Raw genomic sequence first — 20786 nt, forward strand, 5'->3', positions numbered from 1 at the left:
CCTGGTTGACTTGGTCAACAGAGACATATTTATCCTTCTTATGGCCTTGTCGATTGAAATCCACAAGTGTGAAGCTAAGATCGTCGATCTTTATGCCTTTATCATTCTCTGCCCATTTACACAAGAAGAGCGGGGCTTTGAACTCATGGTAATCCAACTCCCATACTTCCAAGATTATGCCATAAAAGGTCACATCACTCTCAATTGGGTTTAAATCTTTCGCACTGGACACCTGGACTGCCTTAGCAACCATAGAAACTCCACTTTTTTGAACAACCCGCGCATCATCTCGATCTTTCGTAAAGTATCGGACTTCATTGACTGAAAAACCTTGATAAGTTAAAACAGAAAATGATGGTTTTCCAGTGAGCCATCGTATCATCTCTGAAACAGCATCGGGATTTCCCTTCATTTCACTACTTACCTATATATAATATTATATAATAAAAAAATCCTTCAGTTGCAAACTACAACTAACAACTATTTAAGTAGACACTACACAAAACCTACTTTTTTTCAAACCAATCGGCAAATAGCCGATGTGCTCTCCCATGAGCCAATGAACACTTTTTTTCTTCCCTCGGTAAATTTCATCCAAATACTCCTTGTGCATTCTGAGAATATGCATAAATATTAGAAATAACCCACAAAAATTACATCTTCAAACAAATAGGACAAGTTAATAAAATAAACGTACACGATATAGGGATACACTTCATCATTGTTTTGAAGGACATGCAGATGAACCTCATCTCGCTCTTTTTTCTTCCACGGCCTTTATTATCGCGGAAGATAATGGACCAGATTGCTTGCCTTGCTCAACTGGAATGCCGGCAGTTGTACAAGTCTGGCTTATAAATTCTGTGCAGAATTCTACTGATTCTTCTTTACGGTTGCTTTCTGCCATACAACCTTCAGGATAATATCGGTTTCGTATGTAGCTCTTTAGCACTTTATTGAATCGTTCGAAGGCATACATCCATCTATTAAATACTGGTCCACATACACGCACTTATAAGACCAAGTGGACAATAAGATGTAACATTACATCAAAAAATAATGAAGGGAATATTTTTTCTAGATTGTATAAGGTTATTATTACATCTGAATGCAATTTATCGAGTTTCGAGACATCGACAACTTTGTTGCATTAAGCATTAAAAAAAAGCAAAGTCGTATGATTGTGACCCTAACATTTTTCGGGAGAACGGATCGAATGGCAACAGGGAGGAGTTGTTGGAGAAGGATATGGCAGTCATGGGACTTAAGCCCGTATATCTTCAAATCAGACATGGATACACAATTTTTTATGTTTGATCCATGTCCCGAGGGAAGTTTCATAGACAAGAATGATTTTAACACTTTCTTTTCTTTAACCTTCGACAAAGTAAAAAGGGAAGGGGCAGATAGGTCTTCTTTTCTCCTACTTGAGGAGCTAAATCATGTCTAACACCCATATCAATCATATCACGACGTGCCACCTCACTATCTTTTGACTTTCGCATATTTAATAACGTCCCAAGCAGATTATGACACACATTTTTCTCAATGTGCATAACATCGAGACAGTGGCGAACATGATGATATTTCCAATATTCTAACTCAAAGAAAACAGATTTTTTCTTCCATGGACATTCCAACTTCTTCGACTTCTTCACCTCTTTTCCAAAACAAAAATCAATTCGTTCCTGATGCGCTAACACTTCTTCTCCGGAAAGGGGTTGACATGCGTTCCCCAACTCTTGTTGTCCGTTAAAGGCCGCCTTCTGCCTCCTATAAGGGTGCTGTCTAGGCAAATACCGGCGATGACCTTGGAAGCACATCTTCCTACTGTGACTTAAATATTTAGCCACAGTATCGTCACCACAAATTGGACAACTCTTATAACCTTTATTCACGCAGCCTGACAAGTTTCCATATGCTGGAAAATCATTTATAGTCCACAACAAAATTGCTTTTAGAGTGAAATATGATTTACTATAGGCGTCATAAATGTTTTGTTCACCTTTTTCCCAAAGTTTTTTCAGATCATCAATCAACGGTTGTAAATAAACATCGATGTTATTTCCCGGCTCATGTGGACCAGGAACTAAAACTGACAACATCATGAACTTCCTTTTCATGCATAACCACGGAGGAAGATTGTACGTTACCAACACTACTGGCCAGCAAGTATATCGATTGACTAACCCATTAGTATATGGGTTGATACCATCCGCTGATAAAGCCAACCTAATATTCTTAGATTCACTACCAAAGGCAGGCCACCGGTAATCGATATTCATCCAAGAAGGAGAGTCGGTCGGATGTCGCATCTTGTCATCATTTATTCGCTGATTTGCATGCCAAGTCATGAGTTCAGCAGTAGAGGGAGATTTAAATAACCGTTTAAATCTTGGAATTATAGGAAAATACCACATGACCTTGGCTGGAACATTGACCCTAAGTTGGTCATTCTTCCGTACTTTCCAACATGACAGCTTGCAATGAGGACACTGAGAAGCATCAGAATGTATGCCCCTGTACAGTATACAATCATTGGGACACGAATGAATTTTTATATACTCTAGACCTAAATCGGATAAAGTTTTCTTCGTTTCATATGCGTTAGGAGGCAACACATTATCTTTGGGAAGGATCGAGCCAACTGAAGAGAGCAGCTCAGTAAAGGCAGTGTCGCTAATACCAAACCTAGCTTTCCAGTTGTGCAATTTTAACATTGACTCTAACTTTGTGCACTCGCTGCCCTCAAACAACGGTTGTTCCGCATCAACAACAAACCTCTGAAAATCATATGAATCCTTATCGTAATTACCCGAATTAATATCCGCTTCACAAACTTCAATAGTTTCTGATGCAGCAAAGTGCTCTGTAGGTTGGTCTAAAGCAGGACGTGTACTACCTATAGAAGACCTAGTACTCCTAGTAGATTTTTCTTCATGCCAAATCCAATCAACATACCCCAAACTAAAACCATGATCATAGATATGTCCCCTTATGATTTTGGTTGAGAATTTTTTAAAATTCACACATCGACCACATGGACAAGGAATTCTTTTAGGATCTTTACAATTTTCTTCAGCGAAAATCAAGAATTCTTTGAAGCCAATTTCAAATTCTAAAGAATCCCTATCTTTCGATATCCACGACTTATCCATAATTGAAAATGTATGACCAGCAACCTAACCACCTGATGGTCATTTCAACATCAAATATTAGAGTAAATTTATATATCATTTATATTCATTATATACTAATAATTCTACTATACTATATTTCTTGGTTATTAGATATAAATATTTATTAATTTTTAATAGATATACTATGTTTTATGTTTTATCCTCATTATGCAGCTAAAATACATACTTCATACTAAAAATTAGCGGTATATATTTATCACAAGTTATGCATCTGTGTCGGCCTCAACCCCAGGGTCAAGAGTTGACATCACCAAATACAATTACCAACAATATAAATAACAAGATTATTATTAAAATATACTAACTTGACCCCAAACCAAGATCCGATCCAGGTTCAAGTATAATTCAGGTTCTCATTAATACAAACCATTTATTCCACATCTAACACACTCTAACTTTATTCAGCAACTCATCAGACCGCATGGCCGGATACAAACTACCTCAGAGGAGCCGGGTCTTGAAGGGGCGGGAACATGGGTCTATCTGACTGGACTTCTAGGCATCTGCGAGATATACATAACAGTTTGCAAGGGTGAGCATAATCGCTCAGCAGCACCAACATATGAATAACGGAATAAAAGCAGTAATGTAACAATAATAGGAACAGAGCTGTAATCATGATATCAACATTTATAATGAAAATCGGAAATAACTGGATATCACTAACTAGCATGCTTTATCAAAACAACATAGTAGTGTGTTGTGTAAATTCCAGAGTTCAATTTTAGCATGCTAATCACTTTTATAAAACTGCTGTATCAACTACTCATGCTTTTACGAAAATCACAAATCCAAATCAGATACGTAGCGGATATGTGAAGATAGTTGATCAGGCTATCAACACCAGGCGGCTCTAACTGCCATCCCATTTACCTGTTCTGGAACTCAGAGACTAGCTAGGACTCTGACCTGCTGGACTAATCAGTTTTATATTGCGCGCAACCGGATTAGCCTCTTACGCCACCTCAATAGGCCTACTCTGGCCCCAATGTATCCCATATCTGACCGTTTTATCCAGTTTTCAAAAAAACCTTGTACCTATCTCATTTTCAATATCATCTATTTAACCAGCACACATATAAAATCCAGCTCGCAAATCATTTCATTCGAGATAGGTACCTTTCGAAGTTACTTTTCCCCAAAATAATTTAAAAACAGTGATTTATAACTACAGGGGATACGTAACTTAAAACATTTATGTTCCATTACGAAAGTAAAACATTTAGCTATTCATACGTACTGAACCATAAAAGAATGGTCAGGGGTACTTTCCTTGCAACGCTTTACAAAACCCTAAGTAGCTTTCACGCTGACCTCGATCAAACTCGACTGGGATCTACAAATACAGAATAACCTATTCAATTATACCGACATGCTTGATATCCTCAAATCCTAATTATCCAATCCGACAACCCGACTTATATAGTTATTATACACGTAATCACGTAGGATATAAGTACGTACGTTTACAAATATATTTTTAGAAAATTTTGGCATCAACTTCTTTATTTATAAGACTACCCGTTGATTACAATCGACGTCAACAATCCATATTATCACTTCACCATTATATACAACGTACATCCCAACCCAATCGAAATTAATTACTTAAGTCCAAAAATATTTTACGTAATTATTTTATTTATTTATAAAATTTAGGACTCAGAACATCGTCATCACCGTCCACCGTTGACTCACCGAAGTTCATCATCAACGACGGTAAAATTTACAGGTACCCGATTAATTTCGGGTTCCATCGTAAATTCTACCAATTATTTCGAAAAATCATTTTCAACATGAATAATTAATATCACGAATGTTAATCAATAATTCCCTGCGATAAAAGGAATTAAAATAAAATATTTGCAACAATCCAAACCAACAGAAAACAAACGGCCCAACAAGGCCCAAACCACCAGCCCAACTGAGATGCCCAGCTGAGCAACCCAACTGAGAAACACCACAGAGCAGCACCCACAACACACATGGCCACGCGCCGCCCACACACACACAGCACAGTCGCACACACAACACATACACACAAGTATACACAGAGCACACACATATACACAAGTATATATATACATATCAACTGAACAAAAATAGAACCAAGCCAAACTGAGAAACAGCGGCGGCTCACCGGAAAACAAGCCGGAAAACGGCGGTGAAACACAGGGCAGGAACAGCCGAAGGAGGAAGGAAGAAGACGGGCCGAAAAAAGAAAGGAAAATGAGAAGTAACAGAAGAGAAAGAGAGACAATCGAGAGCACAGCCGAGAGAGACAAAGGGAATTGATGTTTATCTCCCCCATTTAACTGATTATTCACCCTCCTGAAACAACCAACGCACGGCACATGTCCAACTTCGTTGGATACGTGTCGTTTTATTTTTTATTATGACTGACTGCAAGCCTTACACATCATTTTAATCTATTTTTAAGGGTATAATTCGTAATTAAATATTAGTCAAAACATTGCCAAAATAATCTTAAAATGTTACAGATATCCCGAAATTAATTAAATCATAAATTTTGAAATTTTAAAAACAATTTTTAAGGTACGCTTTGTTCCCGCTTTTTAACGAATAACGAAACGACGCGCGGGTGAAACGATTCCCGAAAATTTCCAAAATAATTCTAAAATTCTCAGAATAATACAAACTTAATAAAATATAAGTTTCATGATTTCTGAAGATTTCCTGAATTAAATATGGATTTTACAAATAAACACAATCAGAAAATCATTTAAAAATAAATAATTAATAAAATCTTGATTTCTCAATTTTATAAAGTCCTAAAAATAAGTATTAAAATTATAAAAATTATAAAACCAATTTTAGAAATAATCCAAGTATTTATGAAATTAAAACTACAATAAAATCACTTTTACAAGCGAAATAAAATCATATAACTCACTAATAAATCACACAATCAATCCCACATATCAACAAATCATAAATAATTAAATAACAATCAGTAATTGCTGCCAAAACCAATACACACCTTTATTTAATTATTCAAATCTGTATTACACTTTTAAATATTAAAATAAAAAAGATAAATACACGAGTCGTTATAGCATCGCTTAATTACTTCATACTAAACAAAACCAAGAAAGTCAACATTGTTTAACTAGCATAATCAAGACAGGTGCACATATTCAAGCGCGAATTAATAACAAACATGCCCTTAAAAAATTGAAAGATTTTACCAAATGACAACTAGTACATTCATGGCATCTCATCTATTAAAAGATAACGATACACTAAATCTGATACATAAACAACAATCCAAATCAAATAATGCATTAATAAATAATGACCAGTCGGTTACTGGTGAATCCCTTCCTAAATAATGTACACATAAAAAAGGAATAAAGCAAACGAATAAGAATTTTTAACCTCCTTCTTGAAGTAAAATATGCAGGCACTGTCAAATTCCGAGACTTGATGAGATAATCTGCAAATGGACAAAATCGAATTTAAAAACATACTATTACTTAAAACTTTGAACGGACAAAAATCGGAAGATATCAACTAGAAAAGAAAATATATGCAAATATCAAACATAATTGATATATTTAGGCAAACCTAAATATATATATACACAAGAACACAAACCTAATTTATGTTCAAAAAAATGCAGATTTATGTAAATATATATACATGCATATTTAAAACAACTCAAGAAAAAATAGAAAATTAGAGTACAAACCTTATTTGGCTCAATAAATCTCAAAACCTGTTCAAAAAAGGAAAAAACCCATTAAAATTTATGAACAAACCCTAATTGAACAAATGTAACCTAATCGAACATACAAACCTAAATGAACAAACATAACTGTTCAGAAATTAGGGTTTCTCGTAGATGGATTTTGATTAACTGATGGTGTTCTTCAATTTGGGGTTTAATTAAAACCTATGTACTTATTATAGACTGATATGGTATGTGTGTGTGAGAGATAGAGAGAGATGGAAGAGAGAGAGAGAGGGAGAGAAGCAGAGAGATGGAAGAGAGAGGGGAAGAGAACCAGAGAGAGTGAGCTCAGAGAGAGAGAGCAGAGAGAGTGAGAGAGAGAGAGAGAGCAGAGAGAGAGAGTGAGAGTGAGAGAGAGAGACAGGAAAAAGAATTAGGGGAAACGGGTTTTTTTTGGTTAAGGGGGAATATTTGGGGAATAAAGGGGGGAAAGTTTCCGCGTATTTTTTTAATTTTTTTAAGTTAATCATCGACAACGGTTGTAAAATACAATCGATGTCTATAAAACAAAGACATCGGTTATATAAAAAACCGATGTCTAACTAACATTTTTCATTTTTGAAAAATAAGTATAGACATCGGTTATTTTCTGGACTGATGTCTAAAACAATAAGTAACATCGGTTTTAAAATAACCGATGTCTAAATGAACTTTAATATCGGTCGTCTGAGCAACCGATGTCTAAGAACCGATGTCTATTGACAAAATTCTAGTAGTGAAAGAAAAAGAAGCCAAATCTGAAATACTTTCATGTATTTGGATGAAAGTGTTTTGTTCTTAAGACTCATCCTGAACAGCTGTCAAAATTTGATATAAAGCTGATGAAGGAATTTTTGTTGGATATCCACTTTCCACAAAAGCCTTCAGAGTCTACAATTTAAGAACAAGGGTTGTCATGGAATCTATCAATGTATCTTTTGATGATAAAAAGATTACTGGACTTGAAGATTTCAATGATCATGATCAGCTGAGATTTGAAAATGTAGATGTAAATTCTGATTCTGTAAATTCTAATAACCTAAATCCTGATCCTGTAAGTTCTGACGGGTTAAATTCTGATGTCATTGAAACTGTGGTAACTGCTCCAAGGGAAAATGCACCTGTTCAGGGGGAGCAAGCTGATGATCATACCATATCTCAAGACTCTCAAGAAGCATCAGAACCAGTCACTGGCTCTTCAAGTTCTGATTCAGCAAGTTCTGATGAGCCAAATTCTGACAATTCTGGAAACTCTGATTCTTCAATTCCTGAAGGATCCAACTCAAATTCTGAACTCTCAGAGAGCATAACTTCAAGGGGAGCATTAGAAAATGTTGATGGAGACAGCATGGATCATGGGGGAGGATCCAGTTGTAGAGATCAACTTCCAATTGCAAGGAAGTGGACTAAATCACACACATCTGACTTAATAATTGGAGATCCTGAAGCAGGTGTCAGAACTAGAACAACAACAACAAATGAATGTCTCTATCATTCCTTTCTATCTCAGACTAAACCAAAGAAAGTGGAAGAATGATGTGGATCGCTCCACAGAGAAAGAAAAGAAAAAGAAGAAGAAGGGATAAGAGAAGAAGAGGATATTTCAAAAGAACACGATCAATCCAGAAACGTGAACTTTGAATCTCAAATTGCTTAGATCAATCCAGAAACTAAGTAATTCGAATCTAACCTTCAAAACAATCCAGTAATTGAAGTTTAGAGAGAAGAAAAACTAATCATAGTTTATCTCAAAACAAAAGTTTTATATCATCCATTGTTTCTCTTAAAAGATTACATGAGAAGGGTATTTATAGGCTTAGATAATAACCCAAACCCAATAAGATTCCGAGAGAAATTCAATATCAGCTTGAATTAGCCAATATCTGAATCCTTCCAGGAAACAAATTTAAAAACCAAATCCGAATAGAAAAAAGACAAAAACTAAATCCAAATGGGAAAATAAAATCCAAAGTGCTTAAAACATGAAAAACCCTTTCCAGTGAAAGGTAAAAACTTGCAAGCAAAATTTGAATTAATAATTATATAATAATCAGCTACTTGTCCAACTTCATGCATCGCTCCTTTATTCCTTGTTGTCCAAGTAAGCTGCATAACCCATGTTTACATTCTCTCCAATTGAACATCACCACGAGCACACATAACCAAATCTAAATTAACATATTCATTCCTTGATCCTCATCATTAATTGTTGTGGATCGCTCCACAGAGAAAGAAAAGAAAAAGAAGAAGAAGGGATAAGAGAAGAAGAGGATATTTCAAAAGAACACGAACAATCCAAAAACGTGAACTTTGAATCTCAAATTGCTTAGATCAATCCAGAAACTAAGTAATTCAAATGTAACCTTCAAAACAATCCAGTAATTGAAGTTTAGAGGGAAGAAAAACTACTCATAGTTTATCTCAAAACAAAAGTTGTATATCATCCATTGTCTCTCTTAAAAGATTACATGAGAAGGGTATTTATAGGCTTAGACAATAACCCAAACCCAATAGGATTCCAAGAGAAATTCAATATCAGCTTGAATTAGCCAATATATGAATCCTTCCAGGAAACAAATTTAAAAACCAAATCCGAATAAAAAAAAGACAAAAACCAAATCCAAATAGGAAAATAAAATCCTAAGTGCTTAAAACAAGAAAAACCCTTTCAAGTGAAAGGTAAAAACTTGCAAGCAAAATTCGAATTAATAATTATATAATAATCAGCTACTTGTCCAACTTCATGCATCGCTCCTTTATTTCTTGTTGTCCAAGTAAGCTGCATAACCCATGTTTGCATTCTCTCCAATTGAATATCACCACGAGCACACATAACCAAATCCAAATTAACATATTCATTCCTTGATCCTCATCATTCTCCTCTCCTTTGAAGAAAACTCGCCCTCGAGTTCTAAAGTATTTAAGAATAAGCACACAACGAGGTGATTTCTCATAGAACTTTAAAGTTTTGAATTGCAATTCCATGACCAGTATCTTAGGAAGTAAACTAGAAAGAATAAGATAGTTTGTTGAGATAGGTGCATTCAACAAGTTCTCTACCCCTAGAAAATCAATGTGTTCCACGATGATGATGTTGTTTTCCTTGTACACAACCTCTTTAGTTTGGAACATATCCTCGAGTACCTTTTTCTCTTCAACAATGTCACGACACACAAGTTTAAGAGATGTATCTATTTGATTTTCTTCAACAACCAAGAATTTATCATCAAGTGACTGTCTTTCTTCATGCTTCTCTATCATAGCTTCTTTTGTAACTGGTTCATCCTTTTCATCCAAACTTGATGTAGTCGCCACATGTAACACATGGTAATCAACAACAAGATCCGCGACATTCCCCACACTGACAAAGTCTTCTTCTTTAGTTTCTTCTGAAAGAGTAAACTCGTGAAGGGAAGACTTCAATTTCTCGTCTTGTTGAAAAGATTCAAATTCCAAAGCAAGATTGCATACATCATTAAACGAGATATATGGACTTGATTTAACCTTTCGATAAATAGGCAAATTCAATCCACGAATAAATCTTCCAATTTTAATTGTTTCCGTCTCCTCCAAGTCACAAATAAGGCGCAATCTATAAAATTCAGAAGTATACTCAGAAACACTCATAGTACCTTGAGAGAGGGATGTCATCTTCATTATACATTCGAATTTATAATGCAAAGGAATATATTTTGCATGAAGTTTCTTCTTCAGAGATGTCCAAGTCATAATCTTTTCTTTTCCAGATCTAACTCTTTTTGTGTTTAGATTATCAAACCACAAGCCTGCTTTCTTTGTAAGTTTAAGCGCTGCAATCTTGAGTATTCTCATCTCAGTCCAACCTGTATAAGCAGAAATCTTGTCGAATTGTGTAACCCATTCAACAAAATCATCTATGCTACCCAAACCTGTAAAATAACCAAGATCTATACCAGGATCATAGACTTCATCACTATCTTTCACCTTAACTAAAATTTTATAAAATTCATCAAACCTCGATTCCGTTGAATTAGCAAGCTTTTGAGTACGTTTATCAATCTCATCCAATTTTCCGAGTAATTTTCTGAGCAATTCATCCGTAGCCATAAGAAAAATCTGTTAAAAAAACTTGATGAATAGTACCCGTGAACAGTGCCGATGAACAGTTCCCGTGAACAGTAACTCGTGAACAGTACCGATGAACAGTACTCGTGAACAGTACTCGTGAACAGTAACTCTTGAATAGTATTTTTTGAAACCTAGATCTCCCAACAATTAAGAAATTGGAGAAAAAACCTTGTCTCTGATACCAAATTGATGTGGATCACTCCACAGAGAAAGAAAAGAAAAAGAAGAAGAAGGGATAAGAGAAGAAGAGGATATTTCAAAAGAACACGATCAATCCAGAAACGTGAACTTTGAATCTCAAATTGCTTAGATCAATCCAGAAACTAAGTAATTCGAATCTAACCTTCAAAACAATCCAGTAATTGAAGTTTAGAGGGAAGAAAAACTACTCATAGTTTATCTCAAAACAAAAGTTTTATATCATCCATTGTCTCTCTTAAAAGATTACATGAGAAGAGTATTTATAGGCTTAGACAATAACCCAAACCCAATAGGATTCCAAGAGAAATTTAATATCAGCTTGAATTAGCCAATATCTGAATCCTTCCAGGAAACAAATTTAAAAACCAAATCTGAATAGAAAAAAGACAAAAACCAAATCCAAATAGGAAAATAAAATCCTAAGTGCTTAAAACAAGAAAAACCCTTTCAAGTGAAAGGTAAAAACTTGCAAGCAAAATTCGAATTAATAATTATATAATAATCAGCTACTTGTCCAACTTCATGCATCGCTCCTTTATTCCTTGTTGTCCAAGTAAGCTATATAACCCATGTTTGCATTCTCTCCAATTAAACATCACCACGAGCACACATAACCAAATCTAAATTAACATATTCATTCCTTGATCCTCATCATTAATTGTTGTGGATCGCTCCACAGAGAAAGAAAAGAAAAAGAAGAAGAAGGGATAAGGGAAGAAGAGGATATTTCAAAAGAACACGATCAATCCAGAAACGTGAACTTTGAATCTCAAATTGCTTAGATCAATCCAGAAACTAAGGTTACTCTCAACAGGAGTGTATTGATTATGATGAGACATATGCTCCAGTTGCTAGATTGGAAGTCATAAGAATATTTTTGGCTTATGCTACTCACAAGAAGTTTAAAGTCTTTCAAATGGATGTAAAGAGTGCATTTCTCAATAGAGAATTGGAAGAAGAGGTATATGTTGAACAACCTCCAGGCTTTATAGATCCAAAATTTCCAAATCATGTCTACAGGCTTGAAAAAACACTTTATGGCCTTAAGCAAACTCCTAGAGCATGGTATGAGACTCTGACTCAATTCCTTCTAGAAAGTGGCTTTCACAGAGGCACAATTGACAAGACTTTATTCTACCTCACCATGGAAAGGACTTACTTTTGGTACAGATATATGTTATTGATATCATCTTTGGCTCTACAAATACAAAACCTTATGAAAGATTTTCCAAATTAATGCAGTCAAGATATCAAATGAGTATGATGGGAGAGTTGAGTTATTTTCTGGGACTTCAAGTCAAGCAAACTGAAGAAGGTACTTTCATAAATCAATCCAAGTACACCAGAAATTTACTCAAGAAATTTAGAATGTAAGACAGTTCTACTATATCAACTCCCATGGCCACTGCCACCAAGTTAGATAAAGATATTGGAGCATCAGTAGATATTACTAACTACGGAGGTATGATTGGCTCTTTACTCTATTTAACTGCAAGTAGACCAGATATCATGTATGTTACCTGTCTTTGTGCAAGATTTCAGGCTGATCCAAGAGAACCTCATCTAATAGCTGTGAAAAAAAAATTAAGTACCTCAAGGGTACAGCTAATCTAGGATTGTGGTATTCTAGGGAATCAGATTTTAAGCTAATAAGTTACTCAGATACAGATTTTGCAGGATGCAAAATAGATAGGAAAAGCACTAGTGGAAGCTACCAATTTCTTGGAGGCAGATTGGTTTCTTGGTTTATCAAGAAACAGAAATCAATTTCCACATGAACTGCAGAAGCAGAATATATTGTTGCAGGAAGGTGTTGTGCATATATTCTTTAGATGAAGAATCAGTTACTGGACTATGGGTTAGAATTTTCTAAAATACCTATTTAATGTGATAATCAAAGTGCTATTGCTATGACGGGAAATCCAGTTCAACACTCAATGACAAAGCACATCAGCATTAGGTACCATTTCATAAGGGAACATGTGATGGAAGGTACAGTGGAATTGTATTTTGTTCCAACAGATCAACAACTAGCAGATATCTTCACAAAACCACTATGTGAAGCTACTTTTACAAGACTGGTAAATGAACTTGGAATGGTTTCAGGTTCTTTCTCAAAATATTTTTAGTTTTTATTCTCATACATCAGACTTTATGATTTGTGTTTACAGATTTTCCTATCTTTGTGTAATATGTGCTTAAATTGTATCATATTAAACACTTCTTATTATCTGATGTGATTCTATAAACTCTGAAAGTATTTTGAATGTTCTCTGACTATTCAATCCAATAAGGATTATCTTGTTAGATGCTGACTTAGTAATCTTTAACAAACTATGCATCCCATGTTTGAATTCGTTATTTATGTGGAAATCCATAACACAAGCAAATTCTGATTTTGATCTTAGTCAAATTTACTTCCTGTATCTTATTACTAAGTCACAAACTAGATTATTGCTTTTTATCTGTCAAATTCTGATGTCAGTAAATCTTAAGGATGAACTATATGCTTGATAAGCCTCACTTATCTGAAGAACATAAAAGAAAAGAGAAATTGAAATCAGGTACTCCTTTGAGATCTAGAGTAAATATGTGAAAGGGAAGATCCAAGTGCATTGCTGGTACTAAGTTATATGCATTAGAAAAGCAAATAAATTTTTCTTGGTGACTTTTCACATTCTCTGATTACTGGAGAAATATTCTGATAACAACATAAATTCTGATGTCAGTTGTAACTCACTTACACTGAGAAGCCATTGTCAAAAGATGCATAAAATGAGCACAAACAGTTGAGGTGAATTCTTGCATAAATTTATTCTATAGTAGACTTCAAAATTAAAGACTATTTTTAAGCATTTTTCTTAGTTATGCCTTATTTCTAAGATATACTGAAGTTTATCATACTTAAATCTTTATCTGATCATTTGCACATACACACACTATCACTCCATATGAATGATGAAAATTACTGTGGTGATTAAGTTGTTTCTGATAAACAGTTAAGCATTATTTGCATAAATTCCGAGGACAAGATCTGATTATGTTCTGATGATTAAACTTTGAAGAAACCAGTAAGTATTTTTGTGAAGAAACACAGAAACAGTCATTCATCTTTTTGAGTATAGAAGCCATGTTCTGATGATCGTTAAATTCTGATAATAGTCAAGTTCTAATGCAAATCCTGATGCTTACGTGGCATTATTTATTTACTTGACTTATTTTTTATATTTACTGTAACGGTCATATTTTTAGAAAATGCTTAAGTGAAATAAAAATAGTAATAATCATTTGGTTAAAGGGTTGCGTGTTAGTTTTGGTAACCGCATGTGAGCAATAATTACTGCACGTTTACCGTGCCCACTAATAATGCTTTGACTGTTTACATGCTTCCAGGTGTCAAATGTTGGTTCTGCTTCAGAAATTAGCCGTTGTAATTAGTGGAGAGTATATATACGAGAGATAAAAGATTTTACAATCTTTTACCTACTTTTTCTCCTTTCTAATCTCTCTTATTCTCTCACACTCTCTATTATTCTCTGAAGCTACTTTCTTACAGGCATTTTATCAAACACTTTCTACACACACGTTATTTCACTTAAGTTCTCACAGAAATGGCACCAAAGGATATTATCTTTAATGGAGCCAAGTTTGTCCCCAACAACTATATGGCTATTCTCAGCAAGGACGATGCTCCTTCAGATCTTCACTTTATTCAAGATTTTCTAGCTCGCAGTGAGATTGGGTATGCTCTGACCCAACCACAATCACTCTCAGGAGTACAAATACTGGAGTTTTGGAGGACTGGAGTCTATGATGATGATGGTGAAGATGGGTCTCCAAGCATCATTTTCACAACTGGTGAGGATGAGCACCTGGTTACCCTGTCTACTGTTCGACAAGCTCTGCATTTTCCAGAAAATTGTGCTTTCATTGCTCAGATTGAGGATCCACTTCTACAGAGTATGATGGCCAATCTTGGCTATGAGAAAAGTCTGTCCAAGCTGGGACAACTGAAGAGGCCATACATCATAAGGGAGTGGAGCTACTTTTTCGATTGCATCACCAGAGCCTTTGCCAACAAATGCTCCAATTTTGATGCTATTCCAATTCTGAGTCAGCAAATAGGGTATGCACTTATTAATCAAACTCATTTTGATTATGCTACTGCTATTTTGGGTTTTATTGGGGATAGGTTGAAAGAGGACCCAAATACTGTTTACTTTACTAGAATCTGTCAACTTATGTTAGGTCACACACACTGTTGAAGGGGGGTTGAATACAGTGTATAGCACAATCAAATCGAATTTAAAAAACACAAGTAACAGAAAACAAACTTTATTAAACTCTGTTACAATGTAGAACTGTCCTCTCTCAGTGATGAACAAAATATCACGAGAGCTACTAGGGTTACAATGAATATAATTCTCGATTATGATAACACTTTTAGTGTAAACCCTATATATGTGTTTATATACTACACAGTTACAAGATAATTACTAATTGATATGGAATATAATTCTGCTTCCTAAAATATATCAATCAGATATCTTTTCTTCCAAGTATTCTATTCTTCATAGAATTCCTTCTTCATGCATATCTCTTCTTGTGTTTGTCTTGATCTTCTTTCCTTTCAATCAGCCGCCTTGCTTATCTAAAAGTCTCCTTAAGTCCTGATATTATCTCCTGATAAATATCTTCTGAACCTTAAGTTCTGATAACTTAAGTTCTGACTTCAGTATAAGTGCTGATTTCCAGTTAAGTATTGATTTGTCCTGTTTAAGTAAGATCTGAAAACTAAACACAAATCATATTAGACATGACATTATCAAATATATCTAACAATTTCCCCCCAACTTGTAAATTAGCAAAATATACAAGTTTAACAGATATTTGATGATGTCAAAAACATTAAGTACAAATGCATGAGAATTTGACTAGATAACTACAACTTACAGTCCTTAAAGCTTTACCAACTTTAACTTCTGATAACAACTTTTGTCTGTATACATATCAGAATTTGAGCAGTTGTAGATCTTGACTTGGCTTCAATTTCTGATCTCTTTGATGTCAGGAGTTGTTCGGAGATAGTTCTTCAACAAACATCTCTCAGCATATTCAAGTTCATTGATCATCCTCCTTTTAGCATTCTGCAATTCAACTGTATCTTCACCAGTTTGAAAGATAGCAGCCCTGAGATCATTTATTTTAGCTTTCCTTATCTCCTGATCCAGTCTGATCAAATATTCCTTGTCAGACTCAAGATTGAATTCTACAGCCTTATAACCCAGAAAAGTAGTTATAATCTTAGCAGAGTTAGGCTTCATCTCGACAATATCACCTTATGATCTCTGTACTTAGGACAGTATGTGCTGTCAGACCTTACAGAATAAAGCTTCTTCTGTCTTTGAATTTGAGTCTTCAAATAATTTGCAGCACTATCCGTTAATCTGTTCTTCACTTGAAGTAAGAATAAAACATGTTCTAGTTCCTCATAGTACTTCAGTGGTATAGTATTCTGCCTAATATGGTAAACCCTTCCATCTGTCATGAAGTATAATAAGATGTGTTCTTTCAAGAAGGTATGGTAAACCATCTGTACAAATTTAAGTTGATTCAATCTTTCAGGAGTTGCTCCAACACCTGGTTCACTTAAGAAAGTTTGATCATTGGTTGTGTTCTATACTCTTCTTTCATCAGCACTATCCAATCCAGATTTATCTCTTGCTTCTTTTCCTGTAAGTACTCTTGCTTCAAAACCACTTGTTGTAGTCTTCAAAGGTTGAGTCTGTTTGGCTTTAGTGAATCCTGGTAGGAGTAACTTTGAGGATTTAACATGAGCAGTGTCAGAGGTTTCCTTCAACTTATCTTCTGATATCAAGCCAACTTGAGCTATGTCAGAGGTTGCTTGATTCAGTGTCATATCAGAACTTACTATATCTTGACTCTGAACAACTTGAGCCATGTCAGAGGTTGTTTGAGAAATCTTCCTTAAAACCAGAGTAAGATTAGCATCTTCATCAGATATTTCTTCATCCATAGGAGGCACATAAACCTTTACAGGTTCACCAACTTTTTCTTTGCCCTTGGACCTTGGATCTATCTGCAATTGTGATTTGGCCTTGGTTGCCACAGGATTTGTCCTTTCTTTTATCACAATGCCTTTAGCCATAGGAAGTTTCTTTTCAAAAACAGAAGCTTCAGATTTGGAGATGACTTTTTCTAACTTAAGTCTAGCTTCTTCTTCCTTTAGACTCTCTAAGTCCATTCCTGGATTTTCTTTCAGAAATAACTGTCTTGAAATTTCTTCATCAAGTTCCAAAAGTTCATCAGAACTTATCCTTTTACCAGTATCAGAAGTTATTCTTCTCCCAGTATCAGAACTTGTTCTTTGACTTGTAGTTCCATTTCTACTTGATGAGAGACCTCCACCTTGACCATGACCTCCACCCATTCCAGAGTTTCCCGGGTCATTATCATCGTCCTTTCCCTTCAGTGTCTTAACAGGTTTGCATTTGGACTTAATTACCTTCTCCCCCTTTTTGGCATCAGCAGGTAAAAGAAGAGAAATGAGCAATTCCACTGAGGATTGGATCTCATTGAGTTGAGATTGCTGAGAAGCTTGATTTTTCAAAATTTCATCAATCTGAGACTGTTGCTTCTCTTGGGTTTTCTCAATGTAGGCAATTATGTCAAAGGTAGGTTTGAAAAACATCTTCTTGTCCAGCTTGACAACTGTATCTTGCTGATTCTAGGATTCTTGAATCTTGTCCACCTTGGCCTGAGTTACAGATTGTTGACCTTGAAGGTGCCTTGTACTAAGTGCAGTAACTCTTAGCTGTGTCTTGAAATCATCATTGACTAGCATCTCATCAGCTTTTGCCAAGTGCTGAGCAAGAATCTTTTCAGAAGGAACAAAACTGACTGAGTTTCATTCTTTAGTCCACTCCTGTCCTCTAGGAGTTTCAATCCAAGGTACTGGTGCTTCCCCTGTAACAAACTTCTTGACTATCTCAGCTTTTGAGGGAGCTTGTAGAGGTGCATGTCTAGAAGGACCAGCTGCATCAGCATCTGCATTTATAGCAGCATTACCAGTATCATCAACATTTGCAGCATCAGAACTTACAGAATCAACATCTTCAGCATCCTCTGATAAAAGAACAGTATGAGAGGCTATGGAGGCTTCAACATCATCCTCTAAGTGCTGATCTCCAACTAAGTTCTGATCAACAGCCATATTCTGATGCTCACCTAAAATATGATATTCAGTATCTAGATGCAGAGAAGGTGTTGTAGGCAATTCTGGATTAAAATCAGCATCAGGAATTGGTGTTGTTGTTGGAGTGACTTGAGTTGGTGGAGCTTCTAGATTCAAAACCTGAGGCACTTCCAAGTTATGGATGTCAATTTCATCACTTGGCCCCTGGTTATCAGCATGTATTGGAGATACTGAAGGTGTGGGAATGTGAGTAGTTTCTGGCTCATGTAGTGGAGAGAGATGAGTTGAATGAAGGTCTGGATCAGCACTAGGAGAATTGTGAGCTTCAACAGGGTCATGTGAGATCAGAGATTCTTGACCCCCTTCCTTAGCTGCTGCTTCCATTCCTTTACCAGAATCTTCAGGCCTTTTTGCCAATGATTTGAATCTTTTAGCTTTTGAGGAGTCTTTAGGAGCTGTATCATCAGAATGACGCTTTCTAAGCCTTTTTAGGGGCCTAGAACTCCCAATATCAACATCCTTCTGAGAAGAGACCTTCTCAGCTTCTAAAACAACAGGTTCTGATACAGGAACCTGTTCCTCAGCATCTGATTCATCTCGCAGAATGAATCTCCTTCTCTCCTGTTGTGTCTGAGGTACTTTCTTAGTCCTCTTAGGTTTGGAAGATGAAGGCTGCACTGTAGAATCTGAAGGTTGAGGTTGAGAAGTTTGAGGTGGGTGAGTAGAGGTGGTAGGTGCTGATGGATGAGGTTCAGATGGTTGAACATCAGGATATAGTGCAGTGTATTTAACTGGATCGTAGGTTATTAAGGCTTGTTTGACAGATATAGGAATTAGGAGGGGTCTTAACACAGCCTTCTTATTATCAGTAGATAATAAGTCATTAAAAGCTCATTTAGCTAGTCTGAATGATGAAATTAATTCACTAGCAGATCGGGGCTTATTATCACAACAGCAACTATAGATAAGCTGACAGAATCTAGCAAAATAAACAGTAGTTCTATCTTCTGTCATTCTATCCCCAATAAAACCTAAGACAGCACTTGCATAGTCAAAATTAATTTGATTTATGAGAGCATACCCGATTTGTTGGCTGAATATGGGAATTGCATCGAAATTGGAACATTTGTTTGCAAAAGCCTTGGTTATGCAATCAAAGAAGAAACTCCATTCCCTCCTTATGAAAGATCTCTTCAACTGGTCCAACTTTGCCAATGTCTTCTCATATCCCAGACTGTCCATCATATTTTGAAGAACTGGCTCTTCAACAGTAGAATAGACACAGTTCTCAGGTAGCTGCAGTGCTTGTCAAACCGTAGGCAATGTCACAACATACTCATCCTCCCCTGATGAAAAAATAATACTTGGGGACCCTTGAGCACCACCATCATCATATACACCGCTTCTCCAGAACTCCAGTACTTGAGTACCAGAGACTGCTTCGGGTTCGGTCAGAGCATACCCAATATCAGAACTAGCAAGAAAGTCCTGAATGAAGTGAAGTTCAGATGGGGCTTCTGACTTTCTAAGAATAGCGGAGAAGTTATTAGGAACAAACGTAGCTCCATCCAAAATTAAGTCCTTGGGTGCCATGAGAATTACGTGAGAAAGAAAATTGCCTGTAAGGTGTTTGATAATATGTCTGTGTGAAAAATCGTCAGTAGATGTGAGAGAGAATAAAAGTAAAAAGAGAGAGACAAAATTTGAAGATAAATAAAAGATTTTACAATCTTTTCTCTCTTTTACTTATACACGGTAAAAAAATAGCCGTTTGAGACACCTGTCAGACATGCAGCAGTAAAAGATAATTAATGGGCATGGGTATTCAGTAATCATTACTTATCACATGTAGTTTTTTAAGGAGAAAAACCGTTCCACTTACCAAGTAATCCCATTAATCAAGGACGTTCATTTTTATTTTAAATTTTAAAATTGTTCCCACTAAATAAATTATTATTACTACTTTACCAATATCCTGTAAAAATATAACCAGTAAGATAATGACCATAAATAAACCAAGTAAATAAATACTGCCATGTCAGAATCAGAACTTGATTTGTATCAGAGCTAAAAAGGTCATCAGGATATGGTTAGTATCAGCATTTAAAATATCATCAGAATATGAAACGACTCAGAGACAAAATCTTGTAAAAAGATAAAATTTCATTAATATATTAAGAAAATACATTTTATGAAACTTAAATTACATGCTTAATATTACAAGATTGTCCTAAGCTACAACTCTTAACATCAGCAGCTTTAGTCCTAAGCTAAGAAGCCTAATGACTAACTCCTTCTGCTGCTAACGAAGAGCATTGCAAGACGGATA

The 20786-nt window shown here is 35.5% G+C and overlaps 1 protein-coding gene across 1 annotated transcript; it reads right to left on the bottom strand.

Annotated features, from left to right (window-relative positions):
• Positions 1–1355: 1355 nt before the first annotated feature.
• Positions 1356–3158, bottom strand: LOC141711791 (uncharacterized). The gene has a single exon (XM_074514504.1). The coding sequence runs from the start codon at positions 3156–3158 to the stop codon at positions 1356–1358; it is 1803 nt and encodes a 600-aa protein (XP_074370605.1).
• Positions 3159–20786: the final 17628 nt, after the last annotated feature.

The sequence above is a fragment of the Apium graveolens genome, chromosome 1 (genome assembly GCF_009905375.1).
Source record: "Apium graveolens cultivar Ventura chromosome 1, ASM990537v1, whole genome shotgun sequence".
Lineage (NCBI taxonomy): Eukaryota > Viridiplantae > Streptophyta > Magnoliopsida > Apiales > Apiaceae > Apium > Apium graveolens.